This window comes from Zosterops lateralis, assembly GCF_965231275.1.
Source record: "Zosterops lateralis genome assembly, chromosome: Z".
Lineage (NCBI taxonomy): Eukaryota > Metazoa > Chordata > Aves > Passeriformes > Zosteropidae > Zosterops > Zosterops lateralis.
In genome coordinates this window covers 43,861,208-43,880,900 of record NC_139800.1, presented here as the reverse complement: position 1 = coordinate 43,880,900, position 19,693 = coordinate 43,861,208, and the positions used below count along the sequence as shown (strand labels likewise).

At 35.7% G+C, this 19,693-nt stretch overlaps 1 protein-coding gene across 1 annotated transcript in view; it reads left to right on the top strand.

Annotated features, from left to right (window-relative positions):
- Positions 1-19,693, top strand: part of ADAMTS19 (ADAM metallopeptidase with thrombospondin type 1 motif 19) — a gene marked incomplete at its 5' end in the record, with an annotated part of 126,178 nt that overhangs the window by 33,824 nt on the left and 72,661 nt on the right. Inside the window, one exon of the mRNA XM_083884323.1 lies at positions 8,605-8,648. Within this exon, the coding sequence (XP_083740449.1) occupies positions 8,605-8,648 (44 nt within the window). The remainder of the gene's footprint in view (positions 1-8,604; positions 8,649-19,693) is intronic.

The following is a 19,693-nucleotide window of genomic DNA, read 5'->3' as shown; positions in this document are numbered from 1 at the left end:
AGCCAGCAGTATCTGCAATAGCAACAGCAGTGTGAGCAAGTATCCAATGCTTCAAGCCTCTATGGGCCATCGGAGTGGACTTAGGGCTGCATTTTTAGCTTGTAAGGTATGACATGAGTACTAAGATGCTATAAAATAAAGAATGTGACACCTTTTTTCCATCATTGTTTCATCTTCAGCTTAATGAGCCTATATGGGAAGAGGTAGAGGCATTCTGAACTGATGCAAGTGAGGCAGTAGTTAAGTTGATGAGAGTCAGTGGTCTGGAAATATCTTCAACTGTCAGTGCTTTTGGCCACACAGCTTTTTGCATTTAATGCAGCATTTCTGGAAGTCTTGGTGGGTGACAGATTGACCGTGAGCTGGTAGTGTACCCTTGTGGCCAGGAGGACCAATGGGATCCTGGGGTACGTTGGGAAGGATGTGGCCAAAAAGTTGAGGAAGGTGATTCTGCCCCTCTATTTGCTCACATCTGTGGTATTGTATTGAATTCTGAGCTCCTCAGAATTCAACACAATTCAATCCTAAATTCAAGGACCCACTGCAAAGGGTCCAGCAGAGGATACAGAGATGATTTGTGATCTGGAACATTTCTCTTGTGAGGCGAGATGGAAGGAGCTGGGCCTGTTTAGTCTAGAGGAGAGAAGACTGAGAGGGGATCTCAGTGAATATAAATATTCTCAAAGGCAGGTGCCAAGAGGATGGTGCCAAGAGGATGATGCCAGAATCTCTTCAGTGGTCCCCAACAACCATACAAGGACCAATGGCCATAACCAAAACACAAGAAATTGCACCTCGACATGAGGAAAAACGTCTTTACATTGAGATTTTCAGAGCACTGAAACAGGCAGCACAGGGAGTCATGGAATCTCCCTCTCTGATGGCATTTATACCCCACTGGGACATGTGCCTGTTTCACCAGGATGACCCTGCCTTGACAGGAGGATTGGACTGCATGATCTCCGGAAGTCCCTTCCAACTCTAACAATTCTGGGATTCTGTGATTCTAAATGGTAAAAAAGCTTTGCAAAAGTCTGATCATATGTTGGGATGGTTTTCTGCTTTGTAATACTGGTATTCTGATTTCACAGAATCATAGAATTGTTTGGGTCGGAATGGACCTTAAAGATCATCGAGTTCCAAACCCCCTACCATATGAGCAGGGATACTTTGTATGAGTGCAGATTAGTCAAAGCCCCATCCAACCTGGCCTTTAGAATTTCCAGGCATGGGACATTCACAGCTTCTCTGGGTAACCTAGGCCAATCTCTCACACCTCTACATTAAAAACTTTCTTTCCTATATCTAATATAAACCTAGCCAGTTTCAGTTAAATGCCATTCCCCTTTGTCCTCTCACTACATACGCCTTAAAAAAGTTCCTCTCGTCTTCTTGTAGGCCTGCTTTAGGCACTGAAAGATAGTAAGAGCTCTTCTCTTCTCCAGGCTGACCAACCCAAACTGTCTTAACCTGTGTTTGTAGAAGAGGTACTTCAGCCCTCAGATTGTTTTATGCCTCTTGTCTGGACTCACTCCAGGGTTGTCTACATTTTTTTACTTGTCAGTTTAAGTACAATTTTTTTTTTTATTAAATCTTTGATCAGTTTTAAGGAATTTGAAATAGAGGGAATTGAAGGTGATTGGTTAGATGTCAGATTAGGTTAGTGCTGGAGCCAGAAATTAAAGATCTGTTCTTCTGACATTTTTGTTTTTCAGTGGCATTATTCTCTAGATTGTACTGTCTCCCACCTGAGAGCTGCTTTAGCTGCTAATAAATCATACCAGAGTAATTTTCTGACTGGGGATGTTTTGCTAATCCAGGCTACCTCTACGCATCATCAGGTTTATGGTATAGTTGACACCATGTATGGCTCTACACGTGTGCTTTGTTAATTCAGAGTCTTATTCTATTTTGGAAACATGGAACAAGCTTTTTTGTCACAACTTCCAAGGATCTTTGGACAGCAGATCTACTTTATTGAGAGAAGTTATTTTGTTTCTACAGATGAGCACCAACTGCTTGGTGTTTTTCGAGTAAATGCGTAAAGTTTTGGGTATTCAGCACATTTTGTGGCAGCCCTCCTAAAAGTTGCCACATCTCCTCTTTTGTCTTGCATGATAATAGAACAGCAAGAGTTCTTTGTAAAAGCTTTCCTGTGCTTTCTCATGCCAGTTTTGTGTAGTATCCAAAAGAGTTGGAAATGAAATATTGACTGTTCCGTAGAGCTAATTTTTAATGCCTAAGTACAAAGAGTGTAATGTGGATGTTACAGAGACTGTCATTCAGCAGCCAAAGGGCCATCATAGCCTTTTCAGGAAAAAGGTATTTTTCAAAACTTCATTTTACATTGTTTTGTAAAGAAGAAAGCAAAACCAGCTTCTCCCTGCATCTTTCTCTGCTGCCCAGATAGACTGTAATAATGCATATCTGCTACCAATTAATTTCAATTTACTTTGGTCCTGTTTCATTATGTCAGTTTTTGTTTTGTTTCCCTTTAATTTGGCTTATTTTGGTGAAATAATATCCTGTTTAAAATATGGTGCCATGAAATAGAAGAAGGGTAGAAAGAGTTTTCAATGTATTTAGAAAAGATTGCTAGGGAGGCTGGATATAAAGAGAATGTGATAATTAAGACAAAAATTGTTTTAAGGACTACCTTGATAAAACTACGTGTTTTATTAGGTAAGTTTTACTGGTCAGAGTAAACTGTATTCACAGGTTAAATTAGCAGTTACTTTGGAGATAGACAGTATCAGGACTTTTCTCTGAGGAAAAAATGCAGCATGTTGCATCAACATTCTCCTTGCCTTTAAAGTTACAGGGTCCAAGTGTGCAGAGACAAGCCCTGATTTTGGTGGCCCTTGAGATGACATTACCAGTTGCTGTCTGCACAGATTGCTTGACCTGAATTAGGTAACTGAAAATGAGGCAGGAAGAGGCCCGTGGAATTCCCAGTTGTCGTGTGATTGTGCTGAAGTTCTTAATATAGCCTCTATTGCAAATTAGATAAAGCTTTGAAGTGTATAAATGTGTGGTTACAAGAATGAGGCAGAATCTACCTTCACTTAAGAAATTAGGCATTTTGATGCTTTTCCGGTGCATCGGTCAATCTGTAGTGTCACAGTGGTTTGTTGAACAAATGCAGAAAGAACAATACAGAAAAAGACCAAGTTCTTTATTCTGCTTCTCAGAACTGATATTGTCACGTGTTCTTATGACAGAAACTAGGCCTCTGATTCTCCTAACATTCATCAGGTAGTGATATTCCATGTTGATAGTGCGCATCCACCATTTATTCATACTGATCTTCAGTATCTGAGATCTCCTTGCCCTGGGTGACACATAATTGAAACAGTTAGGCATTTTCACTGTAAGAAAGTACATTGTTCTGTAAAAGTACCTAATGGCATTAACAGCACTTAAATTTCATAAATATTATTCCACTTCCAATAGCTTCAACCATCCAGAACTCTCCCCAAAGCTTGGACGAGATTTTTTAAGTGCTGCTCTTACCTTCCAATGCACAGAAGAAATACAGTTATTTTTCTGGCTTTGCTTTTTATCAGCTTTCTGAACCAAAAATAAATCCTCAAGAAAGTCAGAGGAAGAAGACTGTGAAAGATTCCTGCATGAATGAAACTGATATTACAGGGTCACCCCAAAAGTCTGGAGTGTTTGACAGTCAAAATTGTTGAAATGACTTGAGATGGAGATTAGGTTTTAAGCTGCTACTGCTGTCCTTAAACTCCTAGTGAATTTCAGCTTTGGAAAAGTGAATTCTTGCAAATGCATGATGAGAGATATGATTATTCTTGTAATTTTGTCTTCATCACTGTAACTTCAATATTGCCAGCTCTCTTGCTAATTTTGTATTTGACTTATCAACTCTCTTGATAATTTGATCTGTTTGACACTACTAGTAGGCATCAAGGAAATCCATGACTTTCTGTTAGTTATTTAGTAATGCAGAAGAAAGCAAGGAAACCTGAAGAGAGCATATTTAAATAAAAAAGTTTGTTTGTAAAGCCAGAATCTCCTGTAAAATTGAAGTCATGTATTTTTATCTTGTGTATTTTTAAAAATCACACTGATTTTAAGTCATCGTATGCTGTTTCAGTTTTTTTCCTTTTTAAGTTTAAGGTATTTGAGTCTGTGAAGTGATAATGCTTGTAATAATGGGTGTGGAAAAAATTTACATGAATTGTTGCTGTCAACTTACTCTTTCAAGCTTTAATAACTAGGCTACATATGTGCCATTCACTAGCATAGATCTGTTCCATAGGAATACATGGACTTAAACTGAATTTAAAATCTCTGAGTGTCTAGTGCGAGACCCAAACATAAAATTTAGATGGTTATTTTTACGTTTCGATTTTCCTGGTAGTTAAGAAAGCTAGGCAAATCTTGGACAAAAATTTGTAAGAAAGGAAGATTAACTGTTCAGCAATAGATTATTGGCAGCTATTTACTTTCTGAATGAATAGGTGGACTTATTTCTAGTTTTTCTTACTTCAGCTTTCAACCATATATCTCTTTGTACCCTTCGCTGCTAAAATTTGTTGGAAAACTCCTCCGTAAGAAAATACTTCTAGTCTGTGCTCAAGTCACAGCTCTTCCTTGTCTCAGAGTAATTTACACGGGTTACTCTATTTAATTGTTCTCTCACTTCTTTCCAGACCTTTAAAAAATATTTTTTCAAGGATGAGCACCAAAACTGGACACAATATTGCATGAAAGAAGTAGTGGTGTAATTTTGATATTTTCCTGTATCTTTATCCAAGGCTGCTGTTCCCTCCTACTTCCTGTTTCCAAATGGTCATTTTTTGGTTTTTGTCTAATCAAGTTCAGGGGCCAGTTTTGGCTACACTAGAAGAAAATTTATTGTATCTTTGAAATTTTATCTATCTTGATTCCTTCCTATCTTGATGTGTATGTATCAGAACTCATTTAATTTTTAAACTTTACCAGGAATGCTTTCATATTTTCTTCTGCATCATTGTTTAATACTAATGCTGAATCTGATTCTGGGTTCTGTTTGACTCCACTCAAGAACACCTTCCTTCTATTCCTAACTACTCTGTATCTGTTTTGGTATGGTATCAATACATTCAATTCAGCTGTTGGTTCACTTACCACACGTCTGAACTGTTGTTTTTCAGTCTGACTGAAATGTGAGTTTTATAAGGACTATTTACATCACCTTTTTTAATCTCAGTTCAGCTTTACAGACCACAAGTGATGTGTTAATAATTTGAAATAATTAAATTATTATAATATAAAATTATTAATATTATTTCCTGTTTTTCCTGAAATACAATGACCATTACATACTGGTGCATTTGAGATTTACCCTCAAAATAGTAGACCATTTCTGAAATACCATTTACACTAGTACCATTGTCCATTTATTTAAATTCCCAAATAAATAGTAAACAAGTGAATTTTCTTGTGGTTCATTAGCACCAAAATAATTTAAAATTTAATTATTGTAATTAAAAGTGGATTTATTAATTAGTACATATGTGCTTGGTTTATATGTGAGAATTATTTCAGAGTGTCCTGTTCTGTGAAGAGACAAGAACATCTTCAGTGTTGTAGTTATTTACTTTGCACAATGTGAGTGAAGGCATTTGCAATTTGATGATAATGTCACTTGCCACAAGTGCCATTAATTTCAACTATTCCTTATAGAAATCTTATGATTTGATGAAACTTACTGCTTGAGCAATAAGCCTCAAAAATGTTGTAAGCCCTGGAATCAGTAACAGCAGAAGTCTGCAATAACTGCAATTTCAAGCAGTCCAACTTCTGCTGTTGTTCAAGCTACATGTCTCAAAATTGCAAACATCAGCAAAACTGGAGTAGAGTGAAGCAAGAATGAAGATCTGGTAGACTGGTAAAATCTTTTATCTGTCCTTTTTCTTCTTTTCTCCAATCTAGCATATGGAAGGAAATTATATACCAGCCTGAGTAAAAAAATAGATCTTTTGACTATTTTGACTTGCCAAAAGCAAGTCAAATTTATCTAAAATGGCAAATTGCTGAAAATTATTCACAAAAAATAAGTCTGGATTTTAATTTAGTTCCTTTCCTATTCTTTTTCTCTTCTGTTGTACATCCCACCTACATATCAGGATTTATTTTAACAATGAACTGAGATACTTCGTATTTAGAAATTACATACCCTTTGTGTGCTGTAAAGGTCTTTCATAATGCTATAGGTAATCAACTAAAATCTACTAACTAAACATAGTTTTCTGAGACAATGCATTAGTGGTTACCTATCCTTGCTTAGAATTCTTTTCTGAGGTTAGCTAATTTGTTCAAGTGCAGAATTCAGGCGTAATGTGAGAGCTCCTCATTTCCTTCACTTGAGTAAGGAACTGTTTTCCTTTCCATGTGCATGCAAAGTAACCATTTAGAGTAATGGACATTTTGTGCAGGGTAATGTTTGGAGTGGGTGGGCTTTAACCATTTCTTGCTTTTGTTGACAGACTCATTTACCAACTGGCACCACTAAAGCTTCTATATGCTGTAATGGTAATTTTAATATCTTTGCTCTGTTTTGCTGAGAGGGCCGAAGGCAAATAATCTGTCTGAGGGCTTAGTAGTGTGCTTTTTTTTTGTGAGGGTCACTGGTAAGTTTAGCTAGAACAGTCAATCTTTACTAAGGAGCGTAGTCTTAATTGTATGTAATGCATTAATTACATTATTATGAAATTAAAGGAGATATTACATCCTTTCAATGTAAGCTGGGAACCAAGAATAGTTTGCTGTATTTCTCTCTTGGCAAATCATAGCAGTAATATTTCCCCCAAGTCCCATAATGAAACCCTGAATGCACAATATAATTGTTGTCAGATTCAGCCAAGAAGTGAAAACAAAAGAAAAACACCTCAGTAAGTCTATGAGAAGAAAGCTATTACATGAGCAGAAACCTCTTGTATAGTGGCAGTTTTAAAATGTAACATTCTTTTACAGTTGAAGGTATGATCTATTTATTTTCTCTTTTCTTTTTTTTTCTTTTTTTTTTTTCCTTATTATTATGTCAATTAATTTTTATGGTGTTTGGGTGGGTGTGCATGAAAGGCAGTCAATGTCCTTGGACTGTCTTTACACATGTTCTCTTGCTTCACCTCAAGTCCCATATTTCTAATCATTCTGTCATGTTGCTTAACAGTACAATAAGTCCCTTGTGTCACATAGCACAAAACAAAGAATTGTGTTACAACCCAGTGCATTAATGCAATTTCTTGCAGGTTTAAAAAAATAAAATTACTTTCTTCTGTGTTTGATTATAGTTTCTTGTTCGCCACCTTTTGAGCGTATTCCCAAACTGTCCTTATCAGTTTATTCACAACCTTATTTGGAATTATCTGGCAGTGGTGACAAGTTAATTGAAAGCTGTATAACCCCATGCATCTATCTGTGTGGCACTTAATAACTGTCAGAAATTTGCCAACCTCTAGAAATTGCTTTTGGGTCTAAAGCCCTAATAGTCTGTGGGAAACAAACTCTTGGAGTAGTCACACTTAGTAAAAATCTAAGTATCAGTGTCTTTCATTTCAAGCACCAAACGATTCCTGCATTTTGTTCCTGGAAAATGGGTGTTTTTCTATATGTTTATCATTATCAATCTATGTGTCTATCTGTGTACCTTCACAGGCAGAATGTAGGAACTGAATTTCTCTGATTCATATGGTCTCTCCCTAAAAACAGAGACCCTTACTCTTTGGCACAACAGAAAAACAGAACTTCTTTGTTTGTGGGGTTGCTATACCTGAGGTTCTTTTGTTTTTTTTCCCCATTGGTTCCCTCCCAACCTCTCCAATTCATGCATACCTCAGCAGCCCTTTTTCTATCTTAAAATAACAAACACCACTTATAAACACTCCAGTAAAAAGCAGTTTTCCCTTTGCTCTTTAAATAACTTGTGTGTCTCTGAGAAGAAGTAAGATACGTATGAAATCAAAATGAATTCCAAGCAGATGTTTAATACACAGTTGAAATATTTATTCTCCTTTATGCAATAGAGCAGTCTTATTTGTAGTCCTATAATTGGACTCAAATACACGTTGGAGATAAGGTAGTTAATGTTTATAAGTCTTCCTCTACTATAAGGGGATGCTCCAGCAGAAATACTTCTTGTATTAGTCATTTTAACCACTGACTTGCTGGAATAAAAACTTTCTGACTCTATTACTGATTTAAATGCTGCGTTTGAATCTCATGTAAAGCACTGGAAATATCTTAATTTCAAATAATAGGAAGACTAGCTTTAGACTTGTTACTTTTCAAGATACTTACATAAAAAGAAAAAAAAAAAAACCAAAACAAACCACAAAACCAATAAGAAATTAGGTGCAATGCAATTTGAATATGTGGTACATGTTTTGTCACCTGACTATAAATCTGCTCTGAGAATAAACTGGATATTAAATGCTCTGTATAATCCTGGCCTTTGCTTCCCCTTGTTCTTTGTTGAGATAATGGTGTTCTGTATTTGTTCATTGAGCTGTAAAAAATGTTTCTAAATAGGTTACACAGTTGTTATCGCTAACAGCCTGACTTGCTTAACATTCTTTCTTTTACCCCCAATTCTAGGAAGGATTTCTGTGTACATAAGGATGAACCATGTGATACTGTTGGTAAGTAAATAAACATAAGAGACTGTATAAACTATGTAATAAAATTAGTTTTATGTAAATAGAAACGTGAAGCTAAAAGATGACAGCAAAATCAGTGATGGAAAGCAGTAGCTAGCTAAAATTCAAAATACATCTTAAATGCTAATAACACTATTAGAGTGGTGTATGCTTCTAGCAAAACACTATGTTTTAGTACAGTATTTCCATCTCTTTCATAAAGCAAACTTTAAAACTTTTTTTCTTTTTAGTCTCACTGACTAATAGAAAATAGTTTTATTATTTTTTAATTTTGAATATGAAACTAAGAGAATGTGTTTATGATTATTTTTTATGCAATGGATTTATCTTTGGTGTGAATATGTTTATGATGTATAAAAAAAATTTCCATAAGAATCTAATGTGTGATACAGTGTTTATGAGCTATGTGTGTAAGAAGCCTATGAACTTCTTTAAAGGAATACAGAATGTGAATGATTGTGAAAGGCATCTTCTGACATCTTCAGTTAAAATAAGTGCAGGCTACATTGAGTTTTTCTATAAATGTTTGTTTAGTTCACACACTTTTTGGAAGACAATTTATCAGTGTAAAGGTCTAGTGGAAAAGGTAGCAAAAAGTAGCAGTTCTGTTCAGTTGCAATTCTGGATGAAAACACACCATGACCTTAATTGAAGGATGTCATGACATGTTCTTAACCAGAATTTCAGTTTGCTAATAGAAGTCTTTAGCAGTTCTGTATGTGAATACAAGTATTCAGAACCTAATTTTTTTCAGTAAGATTAGGATGATAATAATGTACTATTGTATACTTCTGCTCAGTGCTAGGTAGAGAAGAAGTGGACTTTTTTTTCCTATTTAATTTCTATTGCAAAGGTTTGAGGAGAATTCTTATGTATTACCTCACCAATTGCTAGTCTTTTACTGCTTCATCCCAAGTGTATGTGAGTGTGTCTGTGGGATGGGTATTAATAAAAAAAGTCTTATAAATAAGAATGTAATAATGTATTTCACAGCAGTAAATGATTAAGAATTCATAGTGTTCTTTCACTAATTGATATATTGGTCTTAGGTGAATTTTTAATGAGTGTTTCTTGTTAAGAGGCATTTATTTTTGACTTACTGGTGCAAAAATATTTACTTCCAGCTGAAAGTGGGAGCAATGTGATGAGAAGTCTTCATCATTTTATGTTGATCTAAACTGATATATAAATCTGGAGTACTTCCAGTTTATCTAAATCAGGATAGGCTGCTTCCTGAATTTCAGAATTGAAGTGAATATATTCAAGGATATCCCCTGAACAGTTTAGCTCTTTGGCTAAAGCTTGGAGGTTGTAGGAGAACTATTTATCTCTGAATTTGTCTATAGAAATTTAAATTGAATATGATTAAATTGACTCACGTATCAGTAATTAACTGATGGTGAACAAGCTGGGATGAAACTTGAAAATGTGGCAGTCTATGAATTGTTAAGGGCACAGGAAATAAAGAATTTGAAGTCTTAATGTTGTGATAAGCAAAATGAAGTAGATACCTTGACTGAATGATCTGGCATATTGTGGATTGTCTGTTGTGGACTTTGCCATTCTCTGTGATTCTCTGTGTCTCTACTGGATGTTTCTTCAGGAAATGAGCCACAGTTTGTATGTATAGTGCTTTCCATATAGGTACAATTGTGCAGCAAAAGCAAAGGTCATTGTTTTCCCTATGTTTCATAATTTATTTTGTGAATTTCAGTCATTATTTCCCAGATGAATATAGTGCCTTTCCATAAATGTAGGGTATCAGGTCTTTCATGAATATTTATAGTAGTGTGGGTCCATGCTCACTGTTTAGAACATAATTTTCCAAGAGTCTTGTCCACCATCATTCTGGAGCTCATCTAAGGAAGAGTGTTGAAAAACTTCGCACATTTCTCTTGAAGAGAATTTTTAAGTTGCCTCATTGTCATGGATATATTATGCCAATTATTTTTAGGCTAACAGATCTATAATGCCAAATGGTTCAAAAAACGTGTAGAAGTATGGTCCTTTTGAGCTTATCTCTCCGGCTAGCTCTGCTCTTCAAGCTCTGCTCTTCAGATACCATACAAATGAGTTAATCCTTTGGGTCCAGATTTCAGACAGAGATATGACCTTGCTTGGAAGAATGGAGCGGACTGACACTTGGTGTTACTTAGGAAGGTGTTTATTCAGGGCGAAAGCCCAGGTGGTCAAAGCGTGAGTGACTTGTGAGAGTTCTCGATTGCCCTTATCAACATGGGCGTTACAGATGGAAATGAGGGGAAGTGGTTTAGGTACAGGGGGGGCTGATTTTGCCAAATACGGATAAAAAGGGTGTGGAAATACATGAGGCCTCGGCAGAGCCACCTGGCTTAGCCAAAGCCATCAAGTACCTGGGAGAATCTGAGATAAGATACAAAAAGGTCTACAATGGCCTAGGCCAAGGCTGTTAAGAAAATACAATGGGCAAGGCCGGGCTTATTATGTGAGTTTATGACAGTCATCAAGGGAAGCAGGCTGGGGGTGTTGGAATGAAACCTTTTACAGAAACTTAATAACAAAAATTACAGAAATTCTAGAAAAACCTCAAATGCACACCGCAACATAGAAGGTGGTTTCATTTTGATATCTTTACTCTGACTTTTTTTTCCCCCTAGGAAAACCAAAGGGAATATTGTAGATTAGGTCATGAGTAAAAGTTTGTTGAAAGGAAATGAAGACTAGTTTGATCTTCCTATGCAACAAGTTTATAGGCAAAAAGAGACCATAGATTCCAAGGATGTATGACATGCTGTAAATTACAGAATTTGCCAAAGATGGTAAATGAGAAATGCTAGCGCACTCTATGATTCCCTAATGTCCAGACCTTGTCTTGCATTCCCCCCTCTCAAAACATTCAGAAGAACGCACATTACAGACTGTTCTCTACCATAAACACAGGAATAAATCAGTTATCTCTGAAATATTATTATAACTGTAGAGGAATGTGAGGCAGTCAAGGTGATCTTTGTAGCACTTCAGGCAATCCAGAAATGAAAGTTAGAAGGGAACATGTCCAGGACAGACCTCATCATGGGAGAGGGTTGTCATGTGGGTAATAGTTCTTTGCAGTGATGGATACTAAGCAGACAAATACTGGATTTATTGTTTAGTCACTACATGCCAAGACTCACAGTTTTCAGATTGGACATGAGTATCCTCTTAAGCCAGAGAGAGAAAGTGCCAGTATTCTATTATACAGACAAAGTTTTCATGTATTTCGGTGGTAAATAACACACTTTTCTGTACTTCCAGTCTTGTTCTACAGAAAGTACAGAACTTATGTAGTCTTCAAAAACTACTTTTTCATTGTCTCTTAAAATAACAGTTATTTATATGAAGATTTAACAATTTAAAGATATAATTAACTAAGAACTCTGTTCACCAGGAAAAAATGTTTACTCAAAATCAAAACCATATGAGAAACCTCCCTAGAAATATGCTGAACTATATTTCATTAATGATTTTGAACAAAATATGCAGTGATAATCTTTTAAATATTACTTCAGAAAAGCATTTAAGGTGGAAAAATACAAATATTTTTTTTTCTATAGTGATAAAAACATGATTTGCATCGATTGTCAAAATTTTACATTCTTTCTCAGGAAAAAAAAAAGTCCGTCTGTCTTGGAGACCAAGCATCACGGGGAAGAGAAGGCTTTGGGGAGGCCTCACTGTGGCCCTCCAGTAACTGAAGGGGACTTACAAAAAGAAGAAAGAAGGGGGTTTTTTACGCAGGCAGATAATGGCAGAACATAGAGAAATGGTTTTAAACTGAAAGAGGATGAGTGTAGATTAGATATAGATAAGAAATTTTTTACTCAGAGGGTGGTGAAGTAACTGGAACTGGTTGCCCAGAGAAATTGTGGGATGGGCCAGGTTGGATGTGTCCCTGTACAACTTGATCTAGTGAAAATGTCCCTGCTGATGGCAGGGGGTTGGAACTAGATGATTTTAACGTCCTGTCCAACCATTCTGTGATTTTGAAACTCATTAATACTTCATATTTTATAGTTTTGCAAAGTAGACAGAAAGAGAAGAATTATTTCAGGAATTTTATTTGATTTCCCCAAAGTGTCTTGAAATTTAGGAAGTAGAATGTATTTATTTCATGCCTTTCAATATTAAGTATTTCCCTATTTCTAGAAATGTTGAAATATTCCCTATTGCTGTAGCCAGGGAGTTGAGGGTCTTCTTTCTTACTCGATGAGGTAAATCCAGAGTAACTCTGGATTACTCCAGAGTCACTGTGGATAACTCCAGAGTAATTGCCTTCCTTATCCAATCTCATATTTCTGTAAAATATTAAGCTAGACTCTCATGTGGTATCAGATCAATTGATTTTTGCAAAGCTATTCTGACTTCAGCATTGCCAATCATTGCAGCCACTGTCAAATTAATTCTGGGTGGAGAACCACAAAGCAATTGTTTCAGGCTGAAATCGATCAGATCCAAGTGTTTCTTGAGCTTCCTCTGGTTGGTTGGTTGGCTGCAGCATTCTTTATTCTTTTTGCCCCTCCTGTTCTGCTCATGTATATGCTTTCTGTCCCTTATTCATGCAGAGATATCATGCTGCTCCCTTGATTGTTACAGTCCATCTATAGCTTAAAGAATGATTTTAGACCTTGTTTTTCAGTATGATCATCAGGGACATCCTATGATTACAACAGAGGATTTTTCTGAGGGTGGAAAAGTATGAAGATTTTTTATACAAATTAAATTTAATGTAGGTAATGAAAACATTGTTTTACATATGCAGTTGTCCAAGGTTCTTTTTCCCCAGAAGATGACTGGGTTTTGGGATCATAGCATATTTCTCCTCTAAACAAGTTTTGTTAACTTAGTCAGAGGAAGCTACCTTTTGATTTTGTGGTGATTTGGAATGTTGTTCTTTTTCTTGGGCTGATAACAGGTAAAATTATGAGTGTGAATATCTCAGTGAGTTTCTATAAAAAATTAAGAAATAATTCAATTATTAGTTTTCAGAGAATTAAGTCCATTGCAGTAGAATCAGCACAAAATGTAAACTGGGGATTGCACATGTTGTACTGTTCTTGTGTGTGAGTCTTCCAGTATTATCATATTGAAGTAACTGAGATGGGCAATGATTCATAGGGAAAATTGTTATTGGGATATTGCACAAGCCTTTAAGAGATGGAAATAAACATATTTTCTCACTGAAATCAACAAATATTTTCTCTACAAGCAAACACAGAAAGACGATTTCTTGAAGAAAGTGTATGCACATTTTAATTTCCCTTCCTCTTGTCTATGTTTCCACTTCAGCAATCAACATTATGACTCTCTGAGGGCATACTTCTTTTGGGGTAGATTTCTTGTTTGCTGCTAGCTAATCTCTTCTGTGGAAACACTACGCTAGAGAGTTCTTAGAGTGCAGTGTTACAGGTATGGAAAGATTCTAAAATGATGCTTGTCTTGTATTGGCATCAGTTTGGAGCCCTGTTAATCTGCTGAAACTTGGGTAGTGATTTCTTCTGGTTTTGGTCATGTATTTTTAGATAACATTTTCAGTTAAAACAACAGCTGAACAAAGTAGTGATTCTATCCAAACTGTTTGCTAAAAAGCATTTTCTAATAATGCAATCTCCAAACAATCTAAAAACATGTCAGATTGGTTTTGGGCATAAATACAGTATATTAAAATTTTCTAAATTTGGTAACACCTAGTGTTGCAGATACAAAAAAAAAAAAAACCCAGCAGAAAATTAAGGCACCATGAAGTCTTTGTACTCTTGCAAAGGAACTCAATGGCATGGATACAAATCATAACCAATGAGGAGTCAGACAAACATCTACACAATAAAGACCACAAACCAAAATTAAGTGAAAGAACATATTTTCCATCCAACTTAGAAAAATACCAAAGATAGATTTATTTACTTTTCTTTCCTAATATGGAAGCTATCAATCTTTACTACAAAGAGCTTGGGGTTTTTCTCCAAACTTTTACCCTAGGGACAAAGGTTTAGACCAGCCCTATGCAATAAAAGATATGATAGAAATAGGGAATCAGGCAGAATATCCATGTTCAGTGGGAGTTAATGCTGGAAATACTGAAGCTGAATGCTTAGGGCCAGTTACCAATGAAGAGACAGCCAAAGAAGTTGCACAGAACACAGGCAGTGGCAGAGCAAAAGTAAACTGAAGAGGTCTGTTTCCCTGTGCTTCGTCATCTGAATCCATTCATCTGGCACTCCCTCCTCTTATCCAGACTATTGCTCTAATGTAGTCTTACACAGCTGCCCTTAGCCTAACTAGCTGGTAACAGTTTTTTGAGAATTGCAGTGAACCTCCTCATGCCGAGCCGTGTGCTGCTGTGTCTGCACTCCTGTGGGCCCTCGATGCTGCTAATTCAAACCTAGCTCAAGTTCCTGTGGGCTGCGCAACAGGAGCCCTTGAGACATAAGCCATGCTGGCAGGATTAGCCTTTATTAGTCCTTGGTTTTTTGCGTGTTTCTTCTCTTTTGTTGAGTCACAGGTATTTAAGAAATGCGCTTGCAGCAGTTCCAAATCAACATTGTGGGTTATTCAGGTGTTGTCATTGTGGGGCATAGGAAAGTTTCTGATCATTCATTCAAGGCAAACAGGAATTGAAAAATCCCAGAGCCTGTCATTTATGGTTTGTCCTAAAGTTGAGATGCACTTTTGGAAACAGGTGTTTCCCCAAGACAGGTAAAGCTGAAACTAGGGCGTGGGCCAGGACTTACTACCATGTAGGATGGAATATAGAACTTGTGTATAAGTTCTGCTCTGTACATAGCAGACTACAGTCAGTGTAGCAGATAGAAGTGCAGGAGGCATGCTTAGAGGTTGAAATCAGTTAAGGTTAGAAAAATTAGAGTCTTGCTACATTTTTACAACATCTAGGTTTTTTAACATTTCAGCATTGTCCACAGTCTAGTTGGATATTGGTGAAAAGTCTTATGCTTTAAGTAACTGAGTACTGTTTGAATATATACCCTTTTAAAATTATGTCGGCTGAGGTTACCTGTACATAGAGATATACACCAGCAATTTTTTCAGATATTCATCACTAGTGTAGTTAATTTGTTTGATTTTGCTGTGAATGTTACTGTTCTTGGTACCATGGGGAATTCAGAGTGGGGAGGAGGGCAGTTGAAAGACAGATTGGATGATGAGAAACAATTACAGCAAGTTTCTCCTGGTAAAGGCATAACTACAGTCTGTTAAATTTAGTAGGTCTTAAATATTCTCCGACATATCTCCAAGCTTGAAGCTCAACAAAATTTGTAAAAACATTTTAAGCTCTGAGTTTTGTTCTGTGGATTGATTTGCCCCACTCAACAAGAGATACTTTAAAAAGATGTCCTATGTAAAAGAAAGAGGATTTTTTTTTTTTCAGTAAGATGACTGGCATTCAGAGAACTAGGCTCACCATTTAATCTGCAGAAGATATCCTGTGGAGATTCCTGATGTCTAACCTAATCTAAATCATTCACATAACCTCTACAATGCACACAATTTTGCATTCATACACCATTCTCTTATACAGCAAATCATAATAATAATTCACAGACTTACATGGAGAGGAACACATCATTCAGTGAGAGCAGGACCATATTTTAAGTGCTTTTGTAGAAAAGCTAGCCAAAGAGTTCTCACTCAATTTTAATTCCTGGACTTTTGTTTCTTCTAAAAGAAGCGCACTGTAGCTCAGATGTGTAGCCAGTATCTGCAAATGACTCAGTAGCTCCATTATTCACATGTGACTTCTGAACATTTATTTTCTTCTGTAGAAATGCAAAAGTTCCCTAGGAAGTGATATCCATACGATAGTCCAAACTATCTAGTATACAAATACTCTTAATACACCAGATTTAAAAAAAAAATTGGAAAATTTTGACTCCTGCATTCTACAGAATAAAATTTGGTTTTGTCAGTGAGTCTTTAAGTACAGCAAAACAGATCTTAATTAATTGTGAATTCCAATAGGTGTGGAAAACCAAATCAAAATAAGTAAATAGAATTTAGTTTACCTCATATGTCATAAAACATCAAATGAATTATGCATGCTTGGTGCAGTTTCTAAGGAGCACAGAATGCTGACTACGCTGCATGTTCTCAGTCATCAAATCCAGACGTTGCTATTACAAACCTCAATTCTTTTTATATTAAGTTCAGTTTTAAAAATCATTAAGCTTCATATTTCCAGCAAAACTTTTAAGAGGCAGTCCTGTGTTACCTTACCTCTTGTTTTACTGAGTTGGAGTAAATGACAAGATGCCAGTGAGACCAGAGAGATGAGTTTTCACTTTGAGATACACAAACCTTTGTTTTCAAGCGATGTTGTAACACAGACAGAAAATAACTGGGTTACAACACATCAGATTGTTTCATTTTCCAGTGCTTTATTTAAAGTGTTTAAAGCTTAATAAATCTCAACAGTAGTAGGGTGACAGAGAATGAAACTGTTTGAATGGACTCTTTATGGCAATTTCATAATCACTGAGCTTTTAATTAGAGACCCTTACCATACTTAAAAAACAGGTCTTTTCTTCATTAAACAATTGATCAGGGACTTGATGCAGGCAACTCCTTTGTTTTCTTTATTTTATGTTATTTTACTTTGAAGTAGTTAGACAAAGTATTTAGGGAGCTGAAAGTAATGGAAAAAATGTATTTTCTGTTTTGTGTTTCAGATTATGCTGCAGAGGTCATTTACTGCTTTCTTGCTAAGCATGTGTAAGCAGTCTGTCATAGGAAGCAGTAGGGCCTTCAAGTGTATTTAGGAGGATGGGAAGGTTAATTTTCATGTCTACATATAGTTTCAGATCTTTAAAATGAAATCTATGTAAACGTTAGAGCTGAGAAAATCTATGACATTCTGTATTGAATTTTGATTAGCCTCTGGATGTTATAGTTCAAGGAATTTTTGAGGCTGAAACATGTTGCTCATTTGACATGTAGGATAATTTTGTGTATTTTTTGATAGTGTTTGCTGCGCATGGTTGTCTTTGATACTATTTATTTAATAGTATAATAGCTGTTTATTTGTGTAATAGTTCTAAATAAAGAATAAATGCATTAGATTTAAGATAGTATTAAAGGTGCAATTATTCCTCAGTTACAAAAGAAATAAACTTTTTCAGATAGTGTCTGTTTTGAAATATCTGAGGTTAGATGTGATTTTTTTCTTACATTGAAATAATAACCATTATGTTAGACCTGTATCTAATTCCTGTTGCTCATTCCAGTTCAGATTTAGTTGTGCTCTTTCTCATTTAGTTAACATGTGATCCGTGTTCTTAACGTATGTTTAAATCCCAGTGGATTCAGCTACAGGATCAAACTCTGAATTTGGTTCTCAGCTTGAGTAAGGGATGGTGTAATAGGCTTCAGTGCCATCCACAGGCCCTCATAATTTCATATTCTTTCTGTGGAAATGCAGTAGAATTTTGTCACTTTCTACAGATTATGCTGGTTCATCTCTAGGTATATCTTTAATTTTATTTTGTTTTCTGTGTTTAGTTTCAATTTATATTGAAATATTTAAAATCTTCTTTCAAAGGAATTTGAAATATAGAGAGATGTACTATAAGCAATAATTTAACATTACACTGAATAGCATTTAAAATATTTATGTTCCAACCTGGTACTTGAGTTCAGAGTTTTTCCATAGACAAAATTCCCATGTCCATCAGAAGAAGGGACTCCAAAGTAAGGACAAAAGAATCTTATATATTATATGGTGTGTATTTCCTATGTGTTAAAGAAAAAAGAAGGAAATTGCAAGTTAATTATCACAGTAATTTGTGTTTGTCTTGTGAATAAGTGTGTACTTTCTAACTTAATGTGGGGATCATTCACTTAAGCATGTCAGATGCAGAAGTGAAGAATCAGTGAAGCCTCAGAGCAATCCTGCCATGATGCACAAGAGATGCTGATGCCAAGGATGGGGCAGGGCAGTGAGACACAAAGCAGAGGACAGAAGTGGGCTTACTTAAGAGCAAGCAAAATCTTTTCATCAGGAGAAAATTTACCATTTTTGCTGATCAGATTGGAAACGATAAAAAAAAGAATGCATGAGTGATTTAGTGACCCTCTCAGTGCATTAAGCAGTGAATTATGTTTTGTGTCACTCTATTCATTGAAATTGTCGAAAAACTGGATCAGGTCCAAGCAGCTGTGAGCAGTTAAAAATAACTTTCATTGTCTCCTGGATTTTACAACTTCACTACTCCTCTTTTATGGCTTTTTTTAATAGGAAAAATATAAAATCTTGTGGGTTGGACCTGTAAATAATCATGTATCAATAATTAGCTACTCTATATGCCATAATACTCTGGATTAGAGTTTGTATAAATAGTTGTTCTTCACTTAACGTATTGTGCATACAATTAAATTTTAAAAATATAAAAAAATAAAATATGCTGTCACACATTACAAATTAAAGGCATTCAAAATATATGGCAGTAAAATACCTGTTTTCTAGCTAGCCATCCATTTTGCTAATATTAGTCTTGTGTTCAGCTCTTCATAGATATGCTTGTGTATAGTATCTTTATTACTTCAAAAGAAACTTTTGCAAAGTTATGCATTAATAATCAACTTTGTATAGTGTTGTGCACTAGAAAATTTTGGTACTTTTTAGTGGAAATGTTTTCAGACCAATATTTCCAGAGAGAAAGGTAGCTTCTTGTGACTAATACACCAGTTTATCTGAATCCTGTAAATATATAATGGCAGGGGGAAAACAGTGTAATGTATTTAGACTGTAAAAAAATGCATTTTTTGGAAGTCAGTGTTACATGAGTCCTTTAATTGAGGAAGAGAAAAAGAGTTCCATATATGTGGAGAGAACGGCAGATGATTTATTCAACTGCATCTAACTTGTTAAAAGACAAGGAAAAGTGATCCACAAATGTCAGCAGAATAGAACAAAAGGATAGGGCCAAGTCTCTCCATTTAAATATATTTGAGAAGACTTTCAGTTTGAATCCATTTCATAGCTCCCTTTTGTGATGTTT